The sequence below is a fragment of the Mesoplodon bidens genome (assembly GCF_964165515.1).
Source record: "Mesoplodon bidens genome assembly, chromosome: 4".
Taxonomy (NCBI): Eukaryota; Metazoa; Chordata; class Mammalia; order Artiodactyla; family Ziphiidae; genus Mesoplodon; species Mesoplodon bidens.
This window is the reverse complement of record NC_138160.1, coordinates 148996754-149019844: the sequence shown is the minus strand read 5'-3', so window position 1 is coordinate 149019844 and position 23091 is coordinate 148996754. Positions and strand designations below refer to the sequence as shown.

Sequence of the window (23091 nt, the reverse complement as noted above, 5' to 3'; positions counted from 1 at the left end):
TCAGGTCTAAAGAAGAAAGGGACATGAATCTGGTCGAGGGCAAATTCAGTTTTACTGTATAAACTCGGTTGTGCAGTTCAGCACCCCCTCCGTCTGCACTGGCAGCCGAGGGCCGCTGTTTTCTAATATTTGTATTCTAATTTAATTGTTTTTTAAAAACGCAAATAAAAAAGTCAAGGTGAAGCTACCGCAGCGTCCACTTCTCTGTGCGTCGGGGCCATGGCTGGAAGCAAAGGACAAAACCTGTGCCCTATTCATGCTTCTCCTGGCCTTGTGCTGCCTGGCCTTCCGGATTCAGAAGTCACAGCGTTTGGTCAAATGAGAAAAATTCCACCTTGAACTGCCAGGTCCAGTGTGTGTCTGCTGGACCGGGCAAGGAATTCAGACAGAGCCACTGAATCCCAGGATGGCCCCTGCCCCCCTGGGTGGCCAAGAAGATACACAAGTGGCCAATAAGCTCCTTAGAAAGACGCTCGACATCATCAGTCAACAGGGAAATGCACGTCACAACTGCCACCTCACCCCTCACCCCCACTAGGACGGCTAGATGGCGAGGACGGGTATTAAGTGGGGACCTCGAGCTCGCCGGCGGGAATGTGAGATGGGGCAGCTGTGGTGGGAGAGTCCTGGGCTGGAGTTGCCATCTGACCCAGCGACTCCACTCTTAGGTGTCTACCCCAAGGTCAACGAAAACAGGCTCACGTAAACACTCGTACACACCTGTTCACAGCAGCATGATTCACAACAGCAAAAGGGTTGTTGTGAAACAATAACCCTTTCATCTGGGAAAAACCCAGATGTCCACCGACAGGTGAATGGACACACCACGTGCTCCATCCACCCAGTGGAATACGATTCAGCCTTAAAAAGGAGCGGAGCACTGATGCTCGCTACAGTGTGGATGGACCTTGAGGACATGATGGTCAGTGAGAGAAACCAGACAGAAGACCACATAGCGTGTGATTCCATTTATATGAAATGTCCGGAACAGGGCAATCCACAGAGACGGGTTAGAGGTCACCAGGATCTGTGAGAGGGGGATATGGAGTGACTGCTAGTGGGGAAGGGGTTTCTTTGTGGGGTGATGAGAGTGTTCTGGAAATAGATGGAGGTGATGGTTGCACAATTCTCCGAATATGCAAGAATCCTCTTAACTGGGGAGGCATGGTAGCCTAACCGAAGATGCCCTCCTGGGCCGAGTAGCTGCAGAGCCATCCTTCACCATCACCCGAGGCCTCCAGTCTCCCTCGGCTGGCTCAGGTCCCCTCGGGGTCTGGCTGTGGAAGCCCTGGTCCCCTACCCACCCTGGCCCGAGTTGGAGACCTGGGTCCATGTAAGCACAGACAGGCAAGTGACCTTGCTGCTGATGGAGGACCCCCGGAGCCGCCACTCTGCATCCTCCCCAAGCTCCTGGCAAAGGCTGGGTGGCCCTCCTCTCCCAGGCCGTGACGTGGCCACTGTGTCCCCTCGGGGCCCCTCCATCACCCCACCCCCACCCCACCCCACTGGTCCCAGTCTGACAGAGACAGACGGGAGAAGGGCTCTTCCAGTGCCCTGGAAGTGGCTGTGTGTGGTGACCCCAAACCAGAGGTGGGGTTGCAGCCTACGACCCCTGTCCCCGGTGAGGGGGCCCCGGCCTGACTTCCCCCAGGAAACCTGGGTGGAAGCAGCCAGCTTGGATCCGAGGTCATGTCAGTGGGGCCAAGCGTGGGGTGGCACCTTGGGGCCCTCTGGCAGACTTGAGGTTCCCGGGCTGAGGCCACCCCAACCCAGGGCCTCCAGAAACCCTGCAGTCGGAGGTGACTGAGGAGGCTGCCCAGCCGGTTCTCCCTGCCCACCCCCATCCTCGCCCTCACCGGCCCTCGGGCCCCCTCCTGGTGCCACCCGCCCATGCCCCGGGGTGTGGGTCACCTCCTCTGTAGGGGCCCCAGGCCTGGCACTGCTGGCGACACCCACCCCACCCTGGAAGCCCAGAGGCAGGGTCACTGCATCCAGGCCCCTGCCTCCCAGGCCTGGGAGGAAGGGTCAGACTGAGTTTGAAGTCCTCTCCCTGGAACCCAAGTAGGGAGGCCCGGAGTGGTGTGGACAAGGGGCCCAGCCCACAGGGAAGGGGCCCCCCGAACCCTCCATCCCCGCTCCCCAGCCTCCCCCCCCCACCCCGACAAAACACAAAGAACATCAAAATCAGGCAAATGAGGCAGCAGCGGTCGTAACAGGCTGCGTTTAGTGGTTTTTTATGTACAAGAAAAATGATTTTTTTTTGTCTGGTTTTTCATCATCTTTTGTCTTTTTGTTTTTGTTTTTTTTGTTTCTTTTATTACTTTTAAAGCTTCTCCCTCCCCACCCCCCAAAAGTGCATTTTTATCAATTTTTTTTTTAAATCTCCCACACTTATAAAGACTCTCAAATACAGTCTATGGAATGTCTGCTCTGTGCTCTGTGCCCCTGGTGGGCGCCACCCCCACCCCCCTCCACCAGGCCTGGCCCCCCAAAGTCCAAGGCACCTCATGTCTGGGCCCGGGTGGGGCAGGGGGGGACCTTGGGCATTGGGACCCCTGGCCACAGCCTTCAGGCAGCCCCAGCCAGGGGATGGAGGTCTCCCCAGCCCCCTCCATCTCCTGCCCTGCCCCCCACCCCCCGTGTAAATCTATATATTTAGTGCGAGCTAGTCTTACTCTGAGGTTATGGCTCCTGGGGTGCCCAAGCCCCAGGCCCTGACCCGTCCTGCGCCAGCCAACATCCCCACTCCAGGAAGGCTGCTTCCTCAGCTTAAATAACTTTTTTAAAATAAAACTGCAAATATAAATATCTTTCTTTCTCAAAAAATAGGATTTTTGCTTTTTTTTAATTGATTTTTACTTTTTTTCTCCTGCTTTTCCTTTCACTCTCTCGTTTCTTGCCGCCTACAATCCTGGCTACCTGGACTGCCTTGGTCCTGGAGGAGCCCCTGCCTCTTCTGTCCCATCACATGCCACGAGGCCGTTCCCTCCACGGACAATGGGTCTCAGTAGTGCAAAGACTCCCCAGAAGACTCTTGAGGGGGCTGGGGGACCCCTCCTCCCTACCCAAGATACCCTCCCCCTTGGAAGGAAGCAAAGGGACAGCCACGTACAAACAGGGTGACAAGACAGGATAGCCATGAGGGGTCTCCTGGGTGAGCCGCCCACGGGAGGCAGACTTTGGTATGGCCCAGGGGAGCCCGGCTGGGCACAGGTCCAGACTCACACTCTTGTCAGGCTGGGCCTGGTCCGGCACTTTACATTCACTGGTTTTTAAGGTTTTTTTTTTTTTGCCTTTTTTTTTTTTCTCCTAATCTCAAAAGGCGGGGTGGGGATCAAGGTGGGGGGCTGGGGGGCTAGGGGGCAGCGGCAAGGGTGCTAATCTCTCTCTCCCGGGTCCTGCAGGCTGGCGACCGCTCCAGGTGAGGGCTCCGGCCCCCACCATCCTGCTGGCCCACCACCGCCGTCCCAGGACACCCTCCCCCCCACCCCTGCCGGAGCCCCCTCCTGGAGCTCCCCCCGCCTGGACCTCACTCATACACAAGCGCACACACACATTCACGCAGCTTCACCAAGATGATGGAAATAACAATTTCGCTGTTTTCTTTTTTTTTTTTTTTTTTGTACCAGGCAGTTTAAAAAAAAAAAAAAACACCCCAAAAAAAGAAACCACAAAAAAAAACCCCAAACAACCAAACAAAAAAACTTTTTGCTGTGTCCTTTCTGACCAGTCAGCACGTTCCCCCTCAAATTTTTTTCTTTTTTTTTTTGTTTGTTTGTTTCCTGAAACGCGAGAATTCAGCAGTATCTTTGGCAACACTTTATCACGACCTTAATTTAAAGAATAAAAATAAAATTGATCCACGTCTATATACAGTATGTGATTGCGCGGAGTTGGGGGCAGGGCCTGGGCTGGGAGGGCGGGGGTCCCGGCTCTGGGCCCATGCAGATGCTGCGGCCCCCGGGGATGGGCTGGTGGGCAGCAGGAGACGGGTTAAGGCGGAGTGGGTGGGCAAGGCTGGCGGAAGCTGAGCGCAGAGCTAGGGGTAGGGGTTTAGTGCAATTCCCGAGGAGGTTTGTGTTAAAGTGTGCTCGGCGGGGGTTCAGCCCTTGCCCCCGCTGTAGTCCCAGAGGCCTTAATCCCCCAAGTCTGGTCTCCCCCCACCCGGCCAGGACGACAGCTGTGATTTTTCAGTTGGTTTTATTGCGAGGGGGTGTGTGGGTAGTGGGGGAGAGGGCTGTCCCCTCAGGGAACCTCTCTGGGAGCTGGGGTGGGGTAGGGGTGCAGGTCCCTAGCCTGGGCACTCGAGCTCCCTGTTCGGCTTGCACGGGTGGTTCTCTGAGAGAGCTCGCCCCACGATGCTGGGGAGTGGGCGGGCCCACCCGGCCCTGGGCTCCCCTGCCACCCCCCTCAGGAGGGGGGGTCCTGAGACATCTGGGGGGCTGACGGGCTCAGGGGTGGGGGGAGCAGGAGGAAACAAAAAACTGTCCTGTAGAAACAATGATGCAAGTTGCCTTCTTTAAAAGCTTCCCTTTAAAAACAAGAAAGAGATGGGGTCTGTCACAGAACCAAGGGGCATGGGGTGACGGGCCAGCAGCTAGAGGCGGGGAGCGGGGACACCCCCCACACCTCCGGCTTTTGATGAGGAAGGGTCTCCGCTCTGCTGAGCGTCTATTTACAGGGCCCCACACTAGGGTTGCATATGCGACGGGGGATGGGTGGGGGGAGGAGGGTGCCCCGGCCTCTGGCAAAACGGCCTCCCCAGCCCTGGCCCCAGTCCGTGGCCTGTGGCTCGGTCAACGCCGGGCCTTTGGGGAGCCAGAGGCTGGGGGGAGGCGGGTGCCAGCCCCCAGGTTACAGTCAGTGCCTTTGAGTAAAAAGAGGGGTGCAGTGGGGGGTGGAGTAAGGCCCTGGAGGTGGGGCCCCGTCACCCACCTCGGTGGGGATGGTGTATCCAAGATGGCAGCTCCTCGGTGGCCACAAGGAAGGGCGGCCATGTTGGAGGGTAGGGGGACAGCAAGGGTCAGGGGACAAGGGCAGGGAGACGGGATTGCTCCGGCTGGTTGGAAGGCCAGCCCTCTCTTGGGCCCATCCCTGAGCTGGGGAGTCGGTAAGGAGGGTCCCCGCGGACACAGGTGGCCACTGTATGGCTAGCAGGTGAGGAGACGTCTCCAAATCAGAACCCAAAAAGGGACAGAATGGTGGGGGGAGGTGCTGGGGGGGACACGGCAGAAACACAAAAACCCCGCAGTCCTGCCTGCAAGGCGAGCCCCCGTGGTAAAGTACAAATACCTCAGAAGGCTTCGCCCTCACCCATGACTTCCTGACCCCCTTCTCACCTCGGGGAACAGAAGTGGATTCTACGTCTGTGGTGGGTTTCTTTTTTTATTATTTTGTACAAAAATAAATCGACTTTTAGGAATTTGTTTGCTCTCTCTCGCTCTCTCTCTCGCTCTCTCTCTCGCTCTTTTTTTTTTTTGTCTTTTTGACTTTTCATAGAAGTTGGTTGCAACTTGTAAACATATTTTTAAATTAAGAATTAAGATAAAGTGTAGTACCCGTTCTGTTACAAAGTGCCAAGACTTCTATTTGTGGTTGGTTGTCTTGTTGTTTTTTTTTTTTCCTTTCATTTTTGTAAAATCTTGTTTTTATTGCTTTTGTGACACTGGAACTTCTGGACACTCTTGCTCCCCACATCCCTGCCACCGTGAGACCCTGCGTTCCCTCTGCTCTTGGCTCTTTCACCCCACACTGTCGCCTGCTCCTCTGAGGAAAAGTATATTTTATATATATATATATCTATATATAAATTTTGTTTTTAAGGAGGAAAAGAGAAAAAAAAATCTAAAAAGTGCTTTTAAAAATCGGGACAGGGCTAGGGGAAGGGGAGAGGGTGAAGACAAAAAGTTTCGAATCTCCAAACGTCTCATGGGGTCTGGGGTGGGCCTGGGTCGTGGGACCAAGACGGGGGTGGCAGGGGCGCCCTGAGTGGCGGCCCGCAGGTCCCGCCGGGTTGTAAGTGCCGTGAAGGAAAGCGGCGGGGGCCCTTGGGGAGTCACTCTGGTGCCCTCCCCCCCCTTCCCCGTCTTCTCCCCTTTCTCCACGCCTGGAAATAAATAGATTTGTGTCGCGGTGGCCAGGAGATCCGGGGGACCACAGGCAGGGACGGGAGGCGGGGAGGCAGTCGGGGAGACGGAGGGGGAGACCCCCACTTCGGAAGTGCCCTGAGGAAGGAGGGTGGGGGTGCGGATGGGGCCGTTTTAACGTCCGCTCACAGCGGACACAAATCATTTTTAAGGTCTTATCTCAAAAGACTCTAGAAATCAGCGGGGGTGGGGCAGGGAGAGGAAAAGAAAAGACACCCCCCCCACCCCGGTCCCCGGCCCACGCCCCCGTGACCACCCTCACCCCTGCCGGGACCTGGGGCCCTGATCGAGCCTCCGATGGGACCCCAGACCCCGAACCGCGGGGCGCCCGGGGAGCTCAGAATCCTCGTGTCCCACAAAAACCCCAAGCTGAGCCCCGAAAGCCATCAACGGGGTGGGGGGCAAGCGGGGCTGGGGGTGGGGTGGGGCGAGGGTCCCCGTGGAGGGAGAGAACATCATGAAGGAGAAAAATCTGAGAAAAGCACTACCCTAGATTCTGTGACGCTTCATATATATATATCTGTATATATATATATATATAGATATAGATATCTGTATATAGATAGATTTCTTTTTTTGTGTTTTTTGGGGGTGGTGGGTGATTTGCTCTCTCTCTCTCTCTTTCTCGGGTTTCTGTTTTCTCTTTTTTTGGTTTTCAAGCGAGTCCGGCCGCGAAGCTGCCATCGGCGGTGGCCCCGGCGCCCCCGTCGCCTCCCCCAGCGGCGCCCGCTACATTCAACCTGCCCAGGCCGTCGGGGCTGGCCTCGTCCTCATCCTCATCCTCGTCCTTAAAGTGCTTCTCCTGGCCGTTGCGCCGCGCATCCGGCGAGCCGGGCGGGGCAGGGGCGCCGGGCGGCACAGGGGCCCCCGGGGCGGGGGCGGGGTCGGGCCCCCCAAGCCCGCCACCCCGCACCCGGGGCTTGCGGCCACGGCGCGAAGGCACGCCGTTGCAGCCGTCCTTCTTGAGGTGTCTGTGCAGGTGGTCGGAGCGCACGAACGTCTTGCAGCAGCTGTCGCACTGGTAGGGGCGCAGGCCAGTGTGGACGCGCATGTGGTTCTTCAGGTCGTAGTTGTGCGCGAACGCCGCCCCGCACTGCTGGCACAGGTACGGCTTCTCGCCCGTGTGCTTCCTCATGTGCACCTTGAGCTTGTCCTGCCTGTGGACGGGCCGAGGGTCAGCCGGCGCCCGGCCGGGCCCCTGCCTGGGATGAAAGCCCCCACCCCCGTCCCCGCCAGCCTCAGCACGGGGAAACCGGGACCCTCGCGGAAAGGTGGGCTGCGGCAGGGGGCGCCCCTGCGGGGAAAGGGGGTGCGGGTGCCCATTCTGAGAACAGCACCAAGGAACCCACGAAGGTGTGAAAAGGGCCTTGGACCCCGCTCGCTGTGTGGCCACGGGGAAATGGCTGAACCTCTCTGAAACCCAATTTTTTGGGGTTTTTTTTTTTTTTTGGCCCCACTGCGGGATCTTAGTTCCCCAACCAGGGAATCAAATCCATGCACCCTGCAGTGGAAGCGTAGAGTCTTAACCACTGGACCACCAGGGAAGTCCCACTGAAACCCTTTTCTTATGCATAGGAGGAGGAAGATAACAGGCCTCCCTCCCACCTGGGGCTCTGCCCAGTGGCAGGTGCATGGCTTCACACTACAGGCATTTACTGAGCACCTGCTGCATACCAGACCCTGTTCCAGGTACTGAAAATGCTACAGGGAACAAGGAGAAATGCCGGAGTATTTGGTAACAGAGAGGGTTAAGCTGTCCTGGCTTTAGCACTGAAAGTTCTGTGTCCTGGGAAACCCCTCAGTCACTGAAAATCCAGGGCAGCTGGTCACAGTAGTAACCAAGTCCCCACCCCAGGGACCCCACCCCCTACCCCCAGTTCCTGCCAGATCTCCCCTCACCTCTGTCTCACTCTGCTCTGGCCACACTGGCTTCCTGGCTATCACCCCAACATGCTGATAACTATGAGACTACCTCAGGGCCTTTACACATGCTGTTCTGGCTACCTGGAGTACTTTTTTCCCCTCCCAGATCTTTACAGTTGAATTTCAGCCCAAACATGATCTCCTCAGAGAGGCCCTCCCAGACTCCCTCAACGCCGGTCCCTCATGCCACCGCCTTTGTTTCTCATCTGTCTCCCTGACTGGACTGTGAGCCCTGAAAACAGGCAGGGACTGGGTGTGATTCCAGGGCCCCTCCATGCCCATCTCACCCCACAGGGAACTGTGTGGATCTGGCTCAGCCTGGGGCCTTTGGCCCACAAAGCTGGTCACCGTATCAGTTCTGGGGTGACTATGGCCCAGGTGTTGCTCTGTCCCCGAGCCCTTGAAATGTGGCTGGTCCAAGGTGAGATGCGCAAGAAGTGCAAAGGGCACCACAAATTCTGAAGGCTTCATTTGCTCTATGTACTGTACAATATCTCATTTATAATTTTGCTTATTGATCACATATTGAAATAGAACTAATGGATTATGTAAAAATATGATTAAAATTACTTTCACCTGTTTCTATTTTACTTTTTAAAAATGTGGCTACCAGAAAATGTAGAGTCACGGAGGTGGCTCACATGATATTTCTATTGTACTATGCTGGTCCATAGTGATGGGGGTGGATTCCTGCCTGGAATCCACAAGGCAGGGGCAGGGACCAGGGCCTCCAGAGCTCTGGCTAAAATCTGACCTGCTCCTTGCTGCAGACTCTTATGCTCCACTGAGTCACTCGGAGTCTCTCCCTTCTGATGCCCACCAGACTGAGAGCTTCTTCACTGCCAGGACTGATAAACTCCTACTCATCCTTCAAAGCCCCACCTGAAATGCCCCTCCTCCTCCAGGAAATCTTTCCCAACCCCGAGACAAAGGCCTACACCCCCCTCCCCCTGGGCTCTTTCAGTCCCAAGTCCCTCCCTCTGGCACCTCCCACAGAGCTGGTGTCCCTGCTTGGCTTAACTTTTCTATGGCTTCTTACTGTTCTGAGGATCAAGACCTGGCCCTTTGCAACCAGACCCCCTGCCTATTCTCTGGCCTCGTTACACCCCCACGTGAGCCAGCAGAACCTGGGCCACAACAAACTCATCGCTCCCTGGATTAACTTGAGCTGTTACCAGAAAGAGGATGGCAATGGCCAGGCGCTTCCCGCCACCCCCCACCCCGCCTCCTCGGAGCCGGCTAACTTGGTATCCCAGTTGCCCCGCTCAGACCCTGGGGCCAGGTCACAGAAGGAACAGGAGGGACTCGGATTGTTCTAGCATCTCTACAGAGATGTCCCTAGCTGAGGCTTGGAGGCTCAGAGAGGGGAAGTGACTTGCCCTGAGTTGCACAGAGGGTTGGGGGCTGTCCCAATGTGGGGTGGGGGTGGAGGAAGCCCCAGTTTCATCACCTCAAGCCCCGGCCTGGGTAATTATAGCCCCGGCCGCCACAGGCCCTGCTTACTCAACTCTCTAGTGTGACTCAGAGGGGCCCCTGGGCTCCCCAGCCTGGAGGGAGGGGCGGGGGCTGGGGCCCTGGGGGACAGAGAGGAGCCAGGTGGGCACCTGGAAGGAAGAGGCCTGGCCTGGAGGCCCTCTCTATGCCTCAGTTTCCCAGAACGGCAAGCAAGATCAGCCCCGGGTTGAGGGTGGGGTGGCCAAGAGAGCCCCAGGCCAGAAGGTGAAACTGAGCCTGGCTGAGGGTGGGGGCGTGGGGGAAGGTGTCACCTCTCCAGGCTCTGGCTTGCTGGGCCTCCACCAGGCTGCTCCTCCCAGGCTCCAAGACCCCTGAGGGCAGGACCCACAGCCAGCCCAGTCCACCATCCCCACATCTGGAGCAAGAGGGAGGCCCCTAGGACCACCGGCACCCCGATCTCACCAAAGTGGGGGAGCCAGGCCACCCACCAAGCTGCCTGCCTCCTGGCCAGTGCCCTTTACCCCTGCCTGGCACTCCTGGGGCCTGGAGTCCCAGCCACACCCTCCTCTCCTGACTTGCTGGGGAGGGGGCCCAGGTGCTGGTCCGGAGGTCAGCTCCCAGATCCTGTCCCCAGAGGGCAGGGCCGGGAAGCTGGGACAATGACCCCTTTCTTCGGCCTGGGTGGGTGTGGCTGGGGGAACCCCGGGGCTGGTGAGGGTAGGGGGTGATGCTGAGGCTTAGGCCCCTGCACACCAGCCCCCCGCCCCCACTGGGCTGGCCCACAAGGCCCAGCCTGCCACCTCTGGACTCTTAAGACCAGATCGCAAAATTCCCCCAGCCTGGCCTCAAACTCCTCCTGTCCAGGGACCAAGCCCAACGGCTCCCGTGCCCTTTTCCCTCCACTGGCTGTGGTGATTCCCTAAGCTGAACAGGCCTCAGGGCCTTTGCACTGGCTCTTCCCTCTGCCTCTCCCTTTCCCTCTCCCCACGGCTCCCTCCTTCTCTTCCTTCAGTTCTCAGTCCTCGGGGAAGCCTCCCTGTTTAAGGCAGCACCTACAGCCGCACCCCAACCCTGTTCTCTGCTCTTTTCCTCCCTGGCACTTTCCACCAACTAGTGTTATCAGTTCTGCGGTTTTATCTCGCCCATGCTCCGTCACCCCACGGGGATTTTGGCTTGTCCCTCCACTTCTAGAACAGGGCCTGGCACCCAGCAGGCACTCCATAAACACTGGCTGAATGAAGCAAGTTCCCCGGGCTCACGGAAGACTTCAAAGTTACATAACGACCAGAACTCCCTGCTCCCAGTGGGGCTGTCGCCCTTTCCCAAGGCCCAAATGCTCCAGTCAGGATGAGAAGAACCACCCAGGGAAAAAGAAGAAAAGCAACTCCTTGGGCCCTCCCTTCCAGCCTCACGCAGGTCGGCACCGCCTGGCACGCTTTACGTTCTTGTGGTCACCTTGTTTAGGGCCTGCGCGGCACCGCCCACCCAGGCTCTCTAGACAGGCGCATGGGGGTCGGGAGTGCCCCGATGGACAAGGCACCCTTGCAGGGCAGGGTGCGGTGTTGTTTTCGCACGCGGAGGCAGGGTGTGAGCGTGCTCGCGCAGAGCGGGGCAGGGGGTCCCTGTGTGGCTGCTTTTGGGGCAAAGGGCCCCCCAGGAAGCACCCCCCCCGCCCCCCCGCCCCCTGCTCCCCGCCGCGGTGGCGCCGGCTCACCTGGTGAATCGGACCTTGCAGATGTTACACTCGTAGGGCTTCTCGCCCGTGTGGGTCCGGATGTGCCGCGGCAGCTTGCCGGCGCCTTGGATGACCTTCTCGCAGATGGGGCACTTTTGGAAGGCCTTAGCCCGGATCTTCTTCTCCACCTTCTGCGACCAGGCCGGGTAGACGTCGCCGTCGTGGGCGCTGCTGAAGTACTTCAGGTAGTAGTCCACGACGCCCTTGTCATCCGCCCGTGACTCCTCGTCGCTGTCCCCCGCCGTCGCCGCTCCCGCCCGGCCCACCGACGACATCATCTGCTGCAGCAGCGTGCTGGCCGCCAGCCCGTCCGCATCGGCCCCGTCCCCGTCCTCGCCCTCGGCCGTGCCTGACAGGAAGCCCGGAGAGTCGCCCGGCTCCGGGGCCGCCTCTGACAGAGAGGCTGCCTCCTCCTCCCCGCCCCGGCCGTAGTGGCCATTTTGTGTGGCGGTGGACGGCTGGGCCACGGGGGGCGGGAAGAGGCCCCCAGCGGGGGCGTCGTCATCCCGCTCTGGCCACAGACTTGGGTTGCTATCTCCCTCATCCCCGTCCCCGGCCGGGGGCCGCTCAGCTGGGGGGCCAGGCCCGTAGAAGTCCAAGCCATTGCAGTCGCCGGCAGCCACGGCGGCCACGGCAGCGGCCACGGCCTCCTTGGTGGCATCCAGGTCATCGTCGGATGCGCCAAAGGCGGACCATGGGAATGAGGCGGCGGCGGCGGCGGCGGCAGGCAGGCTGTTCATGGGGTTGCTCTGGAAGAACTCGAGGTACTCCTTGGCGCGAAGGAGGTTTCGCTGATCAATTTGATCTACGAGGTCCAGCTGGCCGGCATCGGCACCCGCATCGGCCGCCAGGATCTGCCGGTCGAGGAGGTCGGCACAGACGTGGCTCACAGCGGGGATCTCGAGCAGGCGGGCGGCGCTGAGGATGTCGCCCACGTTGGCCGTGCTGACGGTGAGCGTGGCCGTGTAGGCAAAATCCATGAGGGCCGTGAGCGCCTCGGCGCTGACGAAGTCGATCTCGTACACGTTCTGCTGGTCCACCACGGCGCCCGACGTGAACAGCTTCTTGAAGTACTGGCTGCAGGCAGCCAACACCGAGCGGTGCGTGGGGAACTCACGGCCCTCCACCAGGATCACCACGTCGCACAGCAGGCCCTGCGTCCGCTGCTCGTTGAGTCCGCTCAGAATGTCGCTGCTGTGGTCGGGGAACGGGATCCCGATGGGGCCGTCCACGCCGCCAGCCATCTTCCGCGCCGAGACCTGCAGCGCCAGGGAGGAAGGGTAGGTCGTGAGGGACAGGGAGGGCCGGGCCAACTGGCTGGGCTGCGAGGCCCTCAGAAAGTAGTGCCCCCACATCCCCGCCCCACCTCCCCCCGCCCAGCCTCGGTTTCCCCAGCTCTGCACCAGGATGGTCCACGGCTGGTTCTGCATCATCAAAGTGAGACGACGTTGGCGAAACCCAACTGGGTGCTTCAGAGATGAACACCGGCCCCCCTCCCCGCTTTACGAGAGAGGGGAGTGCCCATCCAAAGGACAATTTGAAGTGGCGTGGGAGCACACAGAAGGTGCTCAATAAATGCCCAACACAAGTTGTTTCCTAATGAATCTGAACACGGGATTCTGCCCATGCCCTCTCTAGGAGGCCAGAGCGGTGACATAAGGCACCCACCGTGCGCTGCCCTGGCTGAGCGCCCAGCAGTCCCAGAGGCAGCACCGTCTCCACCGCAGAGGTGAGAAAACGAGGCTCAGGCTCAGGAAGCCCCAGGGCCCCATGGCTGCACCTCAACTCAAACCCAGGGCAACTGACCCAAGAGTCAATATCCAACCAGCATGGCTGTCCATCCCTGCCTAGCCCCTCGGCCTCCCTAACCTTCTCTCCTGGTCGGGCCCAGTTCTCTTGGGGGGGCTCTGAGTCAGCAGGAAGGGGTAAGGTCAAGACCCAGGGACCTGGCCAGGGTCATCAGGGCCGTGGGCGTGCCCTGGTGGGGTGGAGCAGTGACTCTGCAGGACAGACCCCTTCCTGCCCTGTGGAACCCCTAGGACGTGGCTCGGCCCTCACAGTGAGTAACTGGGGGAAACCAGGCCACTGCCTGATGCTCCTCCCTGCCCACTCAAGCTGACCCTGTCAAGGAAGAGTGGGGGGACAGGGGCCTCCTGCCCACCTCCTGCCTGGCCAGCCCCTCTCTTTTTGGCCACCCTGTTTGCACTGTTCAGCCCGGGACAAGGCCCTGCCACTCTCCGGGACTCAGTCTCCCCATCTGTCAAATGGGCAGAAGCCTTTGGAAAAGCAGGGCCATGGGGGGGACTCTGTCCCACCCCTCTCCCCTGCCTCCTATTTTCTGCCTTCCCCTGGGCTGTGACTCATCCACCCACTTGGGCGCTTGTGCAACTCTCTGGCTCTGTCCCCACCCCTCCACCCTCTCCGGGGAGCCCCCGGCTGCCCCAAGCCACCCAACAAAACCCACATTCCTCTGGGCCCAGCCAGCCTGCTTTCAGGCCAGAGCCTCTGCGTGTCTCTGGGGAGAGGGCCTGAACCGGGCCTTCCTCAGCCTCCTAAAGAGCCCAGGATCCTCAGCTGGGTGACCCAGCTCAGCTCTAACACAGATCCCTCCCACTGTGCCTCTAGTGGGATACAGGCGGCTGGCCTGGCAAGGGAGCTGGGTTTGGTCTGGTCAGCCCTAAGGCCAGGGTAGGCCTGTCCCGACCCAGGGCCGCCCTGCGAATGGGGTCCAGGCCTTGCGGCCGACACAGAGGCCTTTGTGTGGCGTGCAGGCGGCCAGTACACTTCCCGGGACGCCTCTCTCCGCCACCCGCCCTCTTTCCCGCCGACCGCACCAGCTGCTTAGCTCCCGCCTCTGTTTCGCCAGCCCGTGGTGGGTGGCGGGGCAGGCTCAGATGTGGCTGCTGGGAGCATGAGGATGGGGATGGGGGCGCGACCCCCCCCCAGGCTCGGCCACGGGAAGCCTCAGCAGAGCCCCCTGTGGTGGCTTCCACCCCCTGCCACCATCTGCCGTCTGGCTCCCGGCCCCAGGGAGCGAGTGGGCAGATGGGACTCCGGATCAGACCGGCCTCGGCCCCTCCTCGCCCCTCCTCTGATCCGGGCCACCAACGTGCCAAGATGGCCACCCTGGCCCTGCTTGCCAGTGTCCCCTCAGGGGTCCTCCTGGGGCCTCTAGGTCGAGACCTGAATTGGTCCAAGTGACTCACCCCTCGCCACGGCCCCTCCACCCCCGCCTTCCCACCGGCACCGAGCCCACCGGGCCCGGCGCTGGCACATCGTTACTTCAAGCGTGAAGCTGCCCAGGCTCCCACTTGCTGGAAGCCACTCGGCTGGGAAGGAGCAAGCTCCGGCCTTGAACCTGGCCTGGGGCAATGTACCCAGCCCTGGGCCTGAGTCTCCACCAGCTGGAGGAGCCGGGCCACATGCTAAGAGCCTGTTGTGTGGGGCAGCCCTTGGGTCTGGGCTGGGTCTGAGGGTCCGCGCCCCTGTCCTTTCCCAGCTGGGGCCTCTATTTCCCGCACATAGTCATCTGAGACCCTCCCCCAAAGGGCCTGGGGCAATACCAGCCAAGGAAAGCCCCAGGGAAGTAGCATGACCCCCATTTACAGATGAGAACACCAAGGCCCAGAGACAGCTGGAATCCAGGCCAAGGGCACCCAGCAAGGCTGATCCAGGACCTGACAGAGGCAAGAGGCTGGGGGTCCCCCAACCCTCCCCACCCCGACACCTCCCAGCCAGCCACAGCCCCTTCCCTGGCCCTGGAAACTAAACTGACCCAGCCCTCTCCCCAGGAACACACGCCACCTGCCTGCCACACCCGGGGCCACTGCCCTCCCCCTACCCGGGGCCTCTCAGGGCCCTCCTTCTAAGAAAGCAGAGGAAGACCCTGCCAGGTGGGAGAAGGAAGTCACGTGGGGTCCAGGCAGCAAAAAGCACCTAGTACTGAGCACCCACTGTGCGCCACAGCACCGTCTCACCAGGAGAGCCCTGTGGCTCCCCTCCTGGCTCTAAAAGGCCCTGCTGGCACCTGACACCTAGTAGGTGCCCTGACACGTGGCGGTTTCCTCGGTAATGATGAGCCAACGAAAATTCTCTCCTCCAGGAAGCCTCACCCCCTCAACGGCCAGTGGTCCCCTGAGCCCAGGCCCGCACCCACCCAGGGCCCCGTGTTTCATCACAGCTCCACCCCGACACTCGCCCCCATGGGATTTCCGGGGCCGTTCGATGCTGACTCGGCGGCCGGCCGAGGGGCAGGTCTCGGCAGGCTCTTCCTGGGCTGGAGGTGGGGCGCCCTCCTCCCTCTGGGCTGCTCCCAGGCCACCCTCCACCCCCCGCCCCCGGCCTCCCCTGGGCAGTGCATGGTAGGGGCGCAGCAAAGGACAGGAGGAACCAAAGACCAAAGAGCTATGTGCTGGAGAGCCCACACCCAGCCCCGCCCACCTGGCTGGCAGGCACACCCAGTACCAGGGGACCGTGCCAGTCCCACCTCCAATCTAACCTAGGGTCACTCGCTGCAGCAGGCAGCAAGGACCCAGGCCTGCTTTTTGCCCTCCCAGGGGGCCTCCTCTGTGCCCTGGAACTTTCAAGAACTGGACCCTGGGCTTTAGAGATGAGGAGAGGCTCAGGGAGGTGATAAGACCAGGGCAAGGTCACACAACAGACCGGCAGCCAGGCTGGGACTCAGATGCTCTGACTTGAGCCGGCCTGAGCTGACATCTCTCAACTACTGGAGATGCAGGGAGAGGTCAGGAGCATCCTGACTTGGTCCCAGGAACAGCAGGTGTCACCCAGGAAGGACCCTAGGATGGTGGGAAAGGTGTCCCAAGCATGGGAAACAGCAGGGGCAAAGGCCCAGCAGTGGGCACCTGGGAGAGGGGCAGGGGAAGGAGGCTGGAGAGTCCCCAAGGTCAGGTGCAAGGTGAGGGTTGGGGCCAGGCCTCCTTCTCCCCCTCCTCACCACACTCCTCAGGGGGTGGCCAGCAGTGGATAGGTAGGTAATTGCCACCTGACGCCTTCCTGGAGGAGTGTCCAGGGATGCGGGCAGCTTAACTGGGGGTTAAGGCCTCCCTCCCTACAACTCAGGGAAAGAATGAAAGGAAACTACATAAGGGACCTCTAACACCTACTACCTGCCACAGCAGCCCGCGTCCATATCCTGGCTCCTCCATTTCCAAGCTGGGTGAACCTGGGCCAAGAAAAGCACCTCTCTGTGTCTCATTTTCCTTAGGGGTTGTGACAGTGGCAAAGGGTTCCACTCCCATCCTCTTAGCAAACTTTGGCCCAGGACCTACTATGTGCCAGGGACAATCCCCAAAGGCCCAATGAGGCTGTTTACCCCCTCCCTTGTGGATTGGGGGCTTTGAACTTCACCTCTGAACGTCATTCCAGGAATCCAGCCCCCTCCCCAACTACTGTGTACCAAGGAAGTGTGTGGTGAGCCCCAGGATGAAGCTAAGCCATCATGTGTGTGTGGGGGGAAACCAGGCCCAGAGAGGGTGGGCGGCCGCCCCAAGGTCACACAGCAAGTCTGGCGCCCAGGTGTGGCTGCGAGGCCAGTGCCCAGCCGCCCCCGCCCCCTCCCAGCCTGGCAGCCTGTGTTGCAAGGTTGGTCTTGACGGGTTACCCCGCCCCGACCTGGTGCCAATCCCCGCCTGGCCCAGTACCGAGGCCGGGGTTTAATGGGACAGGAATGCAGCGTCCTGATCGGGAGGCGGGGGGCACCAACGGCTCAGGGTGACTGCTGGCTGCCAGCTGTCAGCCTGCCCCCTGCCCGCCTGTCCTCCCAGGCCTCCCTCCAGGCCAGATACCAGCAGACAGGCCCTCGGCCATTTTATGTGTCCATTTATTGCCCTAAATGGGGAGGGGCTTCCTGCCTGGGCCTTAAAGGGCCAGAAGCAGGAAGGTTGCAAGCCCAGTGGGAAGTGTGTGTGGAGGCTGGTGGGGGTGGGGATTAGGAGGTCATGGGGATCCCATCTGAGCCCCAACTCATGGGTGGGGCTGAGGCCCACCCTGTTCCCACGCTCTGAGTGCTGTCGTGGGCCAGGAAGTACAGCCCCGACACCAAGACCAGCTTCCAAGAGGAAGCCCTGTGAAGAACAGAGCCATTCTCAGTGGAAGTGGAAGGAATAAGCTTCCTGTCACCGGGGGTAACCAAAGCCAGGCTTCACAGAATCCCATCCGTGTCTACACTGCCCTCAACTCAGGCTGCACCGGCTTATCCAAGATGCCCAGGAGAGGCCTGGGTGACTTCCATCCAGACTGCTCTCTCTCTCCCGAGGCCAGTTTGTCACCTGGAGGTGCCTGTACCACCCCCAGCCCCACCCACAGCCTGAGCAGGTGGATGGCTCGGCCTGGAAACCCCAAAGGGGTGCTTGGCCCACTGGGGCCCCAGTGACCTGTGCCTACAAATCCAGCCAGTTCCCTCCTATCAAACACATCCTGATGGGAGGTGGGACCGAGTCGTTTTCCAGTCAAACCAGAAAGGCGTGGGTGGGGACGCTTCCACCGAGTGGCCGTCCACAGCCTGCTGGGGGGACAGATGGAGGGGCTGGTCCTTTGGCCAGATTCTCCACAGGGCGCCTTCCGCGCTTTGGTGCTCCAAAGACTTGGGACTCAGGCCGCAAGGGCAGGGGCTGTTCCTCAACGGGGCCTGACGGGGGCCTGGTCTGGATCATCTCAGCATCAATCCTCATAGCTCTGGGAGGCAGGGTCTGTAACCACTGCCCCACTTCACAGGCCAGGAAACTGAGGCAACTTGCCCAGGGTCACACAGCAGAGCTGGATTTGAACACGGTTCATCTGTCTGGCTCCATCTGGCCAAACTAACTAGTCCTCCCAGGGCTCCACCCTCCTCCCCCACCACACACACTGCCCCCAGGTACCAGCAGAGGACTAAATCCCCCCACCCTGGGGGCCTCGGTGGGGGGAGGGGAGGGGAGGACAGCTTATTCTCACACCCCCTCAGAACTGCCCTGTGATAGCTCAGAAAAGGGAGAGGTTTGCCTGAGGTCACACAGGGAGCCTGGGGCAGGGCTGGAGTCCAGCTGACACCTGTGCAGAGCATCAGAACAGAGATGCAGGAGGGGCTCCCCCAGGCCCTGACACCACACAGCAGTCACTCAACAAACATTCCTGGGGAGTCACTGAGTAAATCCTCACTTTTGGCCTAAAGGTAATCTCCCCATTGTATCGATGGCAAAACTGAGTTTGGCAGAAGGGAGGTGACCTCCCGAGGTGGACCTCAGGTGGAGCAGAGGGCCGGGCTGAGATTGGACCACAGTGGCCCCCACCCAAGCCTGTTCCTCTGGTCTCCACTGCCCAGGGCTGTTGCAGGGTGGTTTATGGTCTATCAGGTGCCTGGAGCACAAGATGACAGGTGGGGGGGTGTCTCAGACACACACACACACACTCCAGCAGAATCCCTGCTGTATCCTGAGCTGACCCAGGTGCTTCCTCCATGAGGGAGGGAAGGAAAGGGAACACAGGTGGATCTGCAGGCAGTACCTGGGGGGAACCCACAACCACCTCATTTTACAGAGAAGGATGCTCAGGCTCCAAAAGACCATGGGGCTTGTCCAAGGTCACAGAGCAAGTGGGCCAGCATTTGAAACCCCTGTGGACCCCCTCCTCGGGCCAGCTCTGCTTCAGAGGGGCTGGCCCTGACTCTTGGCTCTGGGAGGTGACCTGGGTCTCCTTGAAATAATGGGTTGTAAAAACACAGAGCCCTGCCAGTCTCCAGGGGCCAAGGTGCCAAGGGGCGGGGCTGCAGCTCAGATGGGGTGGGAAGGGCCTGCCTCAGAAGGCTGGGAGGCAAGGAGGCTGAGGCCCCTGCTGTGTGACCTTGGACACCTTGCTGCCCCTCTCTGAGCCTAACTGTCCTCTTGGGGCAAAGGCTCCATTTGGCAGACAGGTGCCTGCTGTCAACCTCCAGGCCCTCTGGAAGACAGGTGGGCCGGCACCCCTCGGCTGTAATACACAAAGGACTTTGGACACGTCCTAAACTAGGAGGCAGGACCACAAGGGTCAGACCCAGCTCTGGCTGGGTGACCTTGGGCTGCTCTCTGCTTCCCCCAGGGCCTCAGTCTTCCCTGCCCCATAGGGCACCGCTCTGAGCCTTGCTCTAAGCCCCTGAGGCCCCATGCTTGCGTCTGGCCTCCCCTCCTGGTCTCAGTTTCCTTACATGGCATCGGGGACCTCCACCAGCCCAACCAGCTTATGGGTCAGAGGGTTCCAAGGAAAAGAAGGGAAGGAAAAACGCCAACATAAGGTATAGCTACTGCCTCGAGAACCTTCCCCACTGGACGAAGGCTGAGCACTGCCGGGCCTCAGTCTCCCACACAGAGAAAAGGGTGCATGGGCTCCCCGCAGCCGCTGCCGAGGGCCTCTGCTGAGAGTTGCGTGGCTCCCCGCCCGGGCCAGGGTGCTGACTGGCCACCACGCAGCCAGTCAGCCAATCAGAACTGAATAATAAATACCCCCCCAAAGTGACCCACGAATTAAAATTTCAGTGTCCCCGTTGGCTCCTCTTTCCTTCATTAGGCATGCGGATCCCAGGGCTTCGCTCTTCCAGCCACTGGCTCCTGCCCCCCCTTCTCCCCCAGGCTCCCGTCTCCACAGCGATGGCTGGCGGTAAACAGAGCCCCGAGCCCAACCGATAAGTGACAGGCCCCACCCGGGGTGGCCCTCGGGGGAGAATGCCCCCCTACCTGGAGCCTCGGGGACCTGGGCAGCAGCAGGGCCTAGCCTGGACTCCCCGGACCTCTCCCAAGACCAGCTCTGCCAGTAGGAAGTGATCGGCTGGTCCTGGGGAGGGCCCCCCAGTGTGGGAGCGGCACACTCAGGGTTACGCCCTGGCCCTGTTGGGGTGGGGGTGGGGGGCTGACATGGAATCCTGGACGCCCTCTCCGGCCGGGCCTGCTCCGGCCCTGGTCCGGGAGGCAGCTGGCAGGGAGGGGGGGTGGGGAAACCAAGCAAGCCCGCCACCCATGGGTGAGCCAGGTGGGCACACCCGGTGGAGGGGCACCAACACCTCTCTCACTTCCGCCGCCTGGCTAAGGGGAGAGAGGAGTTGCCTACCTCCCCCTGCCACCCCGCCAACTGCTGGCTATATTCCCCAAACATTTAGTGGGTGCCCACAGGGTGCCCGGGCCTGGTTGGACAGCAGTCTCTTGCCGCGGTCCACCGGACTCCCTCGCCGCCGGCCAGCCAGCGCGGACAGTGCCTCCCAGGACCCGCAAAGGCCTGGGCCCCGGGGGGTGCACCGGCCCCAGCTCAGGCCCCTGCCTGGTTCCCAGGCCCGGGGCTGGGGGAGGGGGCCGGTTCCTAGGCCGGGGAGGGAGGCAGAGCGAGGGAGGGGGCCGGATCCCACCAGCTCACCCCCTCCTCTGCCCGGGCTCAGGGTTCGCACGTGGTGGTGGCGTCAAGGGGAAGGAGGGGTGTCCGGGCCAGAGGAGACGGGGTCACGCGCTTTGGGGGCGCGGGCGGGGGAGAGGGGTGCTCTCTGCTCCCTCCCCCGGGGCCGGGGCCGGACGGCCGCGCGGGCAGGGCGAGGGGCCAGGCCGGTCCCCCCGCCCAGGGCTGAGTCAGGCCCGGGCGGGGGCAGGAAGCTGCCCCCTCCCCCGCCCCGGCCGCAGTGCGCGGCCCCCGCCCCGGCCCGCGGGCCCCCACCGCGCCGCCCGCGCGGGGGGCTCCTACCTCCTTCCCGGGGCAGCGGCGAGGGGGCCCGGCCCCGGCGGCGGCGGTGGCGGCGGCTGCGGCTGGGCTGGCTCCCTCCGAGGGGCCGGGAGGCGGCAGTGAGCCTGGCCCCGCGCCACCCCCCGCCGCCAGCGGCCAATCCCCACCCGGGCTGGGGGGAGGGCGATGCAAATTACCCCGGATCTGGGTCCGCCCGCCCGCCTCCCCCACGCCCGGGCCCAGCCTGCACTAGGCCGCGCATCCCCGGGCTCGCCTGCGCCGCGAGGCCGCCCGGGCCGCCGCCCTCCCCGGGGAAAGCCGGGTGGGTGACCCCCCCCCGGGGCGGGGGGCTGAGGGGAGGGGGGCTGGGGACGGTTACACAACCAGGCGGGGAGGGGCCCCGGGGCGGGGAGGGGGCCGGCCCGCGGGCCGCGCAGCCGGAAGCCGGGGACCGCCACCGGCCCCCGGCAAGGGGAGCCCGGCTCCAGGCCCCGCCCTCTGGCCGGCAGGGCCCGCCCTCGAGCCGCGCCGCGCGATCGGCCCGCGTCCATTGGCTCGCCAGCCCGCCGCTCACCGCCCCTCCTCCGCACCGCCCCTACCCGCGGACCGCGGCGGGCCGCCGGCGCAGGGAACCCTGGGACTTGTGGTCCTAGCCGCCTGCCACCTGCCAGCCGCAAGCGCGGGGGAACTACGATACCCAGAGGCCCGAGCGGCCGCGCCCGCCCACCCGGACACCCCACCCCTTCCCCCTCCTTTGCAAAGCCCCCCTCCCTGTTTTTTCAGCCCCCTCCCCCCCATCCCCCATGGAGCTCAATCCTGGCCAACTCCAACGTATGCACGCAGCACCGAATAGGCCCCCGGGGGGCGAGAGCGCCCCCAGTACCCAGCTGCAAACTTAGCACGCGACGCGCCCCCCTATCTCCCCACGCCGGCTCCCCCCACCCTCAGTGCAGCCCCGCTTCCCCTCCCCCTCTCCCCGCGCGCCTGGGAGCCCCGAAAAACCATGCACGGAGGGGGGGGTGCTGGCGCACAAGCCCATGCCCTTCGCCCCCAATACCCACTCCCGGGCGGCGCCCCCTCCCCGCCCTCGGGATCCAGGGCGCCTCCCGCCTCCGGGCAGCTGCCAACCACCCCCTCCTCTGAAACTTGCGGGACGTCCCCGGCTCCCGGGATCGCCCCTTCCCGAGAGGGCAGGGGTGGGCGCAGCGCCCCCGGCCCGTCCCCGCCCTGCACCCCGCGCTGCGGGCTACGCCGGGCGCTGACTTACCTCGCGGGGCCGGGCCGGGGCCGAGCCGGGCCGGGGCGCGCGGGGCCGGGGCCCGGAGTTGGGACTGGGCTCCTCGGCCGCTCGCCTCTGGGGTCCGCGTCTCGCTCTCCCCTCGCTGGCTCTCCCCTCGTCGGCTCCCTCGCTCCGGCGGCGGCGTCACTGCCCCTACAGTAACTGTACAGTACAGCCAAAGCCCCGTATGATGCTCGCGACTCCCTTCCTGGTTTCTCCGAGGGCAAGAGGGGTCCTCCCTTGTCTTAAAGGTGCCGCAGCCGCCGGCCCCCCCACGCCCAGCCCGCCCCCCCCACCCCGGCCTCAGAGGCCAGAACAGGCTCGGCAGGTCCCCTCTTGCCACGTCTCTGCCCTCCCGTGGGGCTTCGCCCGCTGCGCCGGGGAGACCGGGCTGTTATTAGGTTTTGTCAAGTTGTTGGGGGGGTCCAGCCCGCCCCCGGCGCGCCCCCACCTCCTCTGACCTCTCCGCCCCGCTGCGCGGCGCCGTGCCAGCCTGCCAGCTTATCTGGCCCCAGAGCTCCCCGGGGCGCGGGGGGAGCGGGCCCCCCGGGGTGGAGGGGGTGGGGGCCTCCAGATAAACAGGCCCCCAGCCTCTGCGCAGAGGCGGGTGCGGGGGGGCGCGGGCTTTGCCCCCGACTCCTGGGGCGTGGCAGGATGGCAGCGGGGGCGGGGAGGGCTGTGCGCACTGCGAGGAGAGACGCGGGCGTGGGTCGCGGCTGCCCGGGCTGCTGGGGGTGGGGGTGGGGGGCGCGAGGGGGTGGGGACCGCGGGCCTGGAGCCGGCTCTCCCCGGGCCTCAGTTTGCCCAGCCGCGGAAGGGACCCGGGGGCAGGCTTTCAGCTGACTGCTTGGGTCCGCTGGGCTCCCGGGTCCCTCAATGAA

The 23091-nt window shown here is 62.3% G+C and overlaps 1 protein-coding gene across 3 annotated transcripts; it reads right to left on the bottom strand.

Moving 5' to 3' along the window:
* Positions 1-3269: 3269 nt before the first annotated feature.
* On the bottom strand, positions 3270-22835 carry ZBTB7A (zinc finger and BTB domain containing 7A). Of its 3 annotated transcripts, none has more exons than XM_081231898.1 (3): positions 22199-22835; positions 11239-12518; positions 3270-7303 (listed from the first exon to the last, which is right to left on the bottom strand). In XM_081231898.1, exons 2-3 carry the CDS (start codon positions 12501-12503, stop codon positions 6802-6804), a joined length of 1767 nt encoding a protein of 588 aa, XP_081088024.1. In that variant the 5' UTR covers positions 12504-12518; positions 22199-22835; the 3' UTR covers positions 3270-6801. The 3 variants fall into 3 exon arrangements, with proteins under 3 accessions (XP_081088024.1, XP_081088026.1, XP_081088025.1); XM_081231900.1 differs by lacking the exon at positions 22199-22835 and adding an exon at positions 20953-21139; XM_081231899.1 differs by lacking the exon at positions 22199-22835 and adding an exon at positions 12928-13001.
* Between the last annotated feature and the right edge of the window lie 256 nt (positions 22836-23091).

What these genes read in the sequence shown, in the direction of transcription:
- ZBTB7A (XM_081231898.1), bottom strand. Translation starts at nt 12,503, where the DNA reads ATGGCTGGCGGCGTGGACGGCCCCATCGGGATCCCGTTCCCCGACCAC. An exon ending in TGCAAGGTCCGATTCACCAG is followed by an intron (nt 7,304 to 11,238) that starts GTGAGCCGGCGC and finishes GCCCGTCCACAG; the next exon opens with GCAGGACAAGCTCAAGGTGC.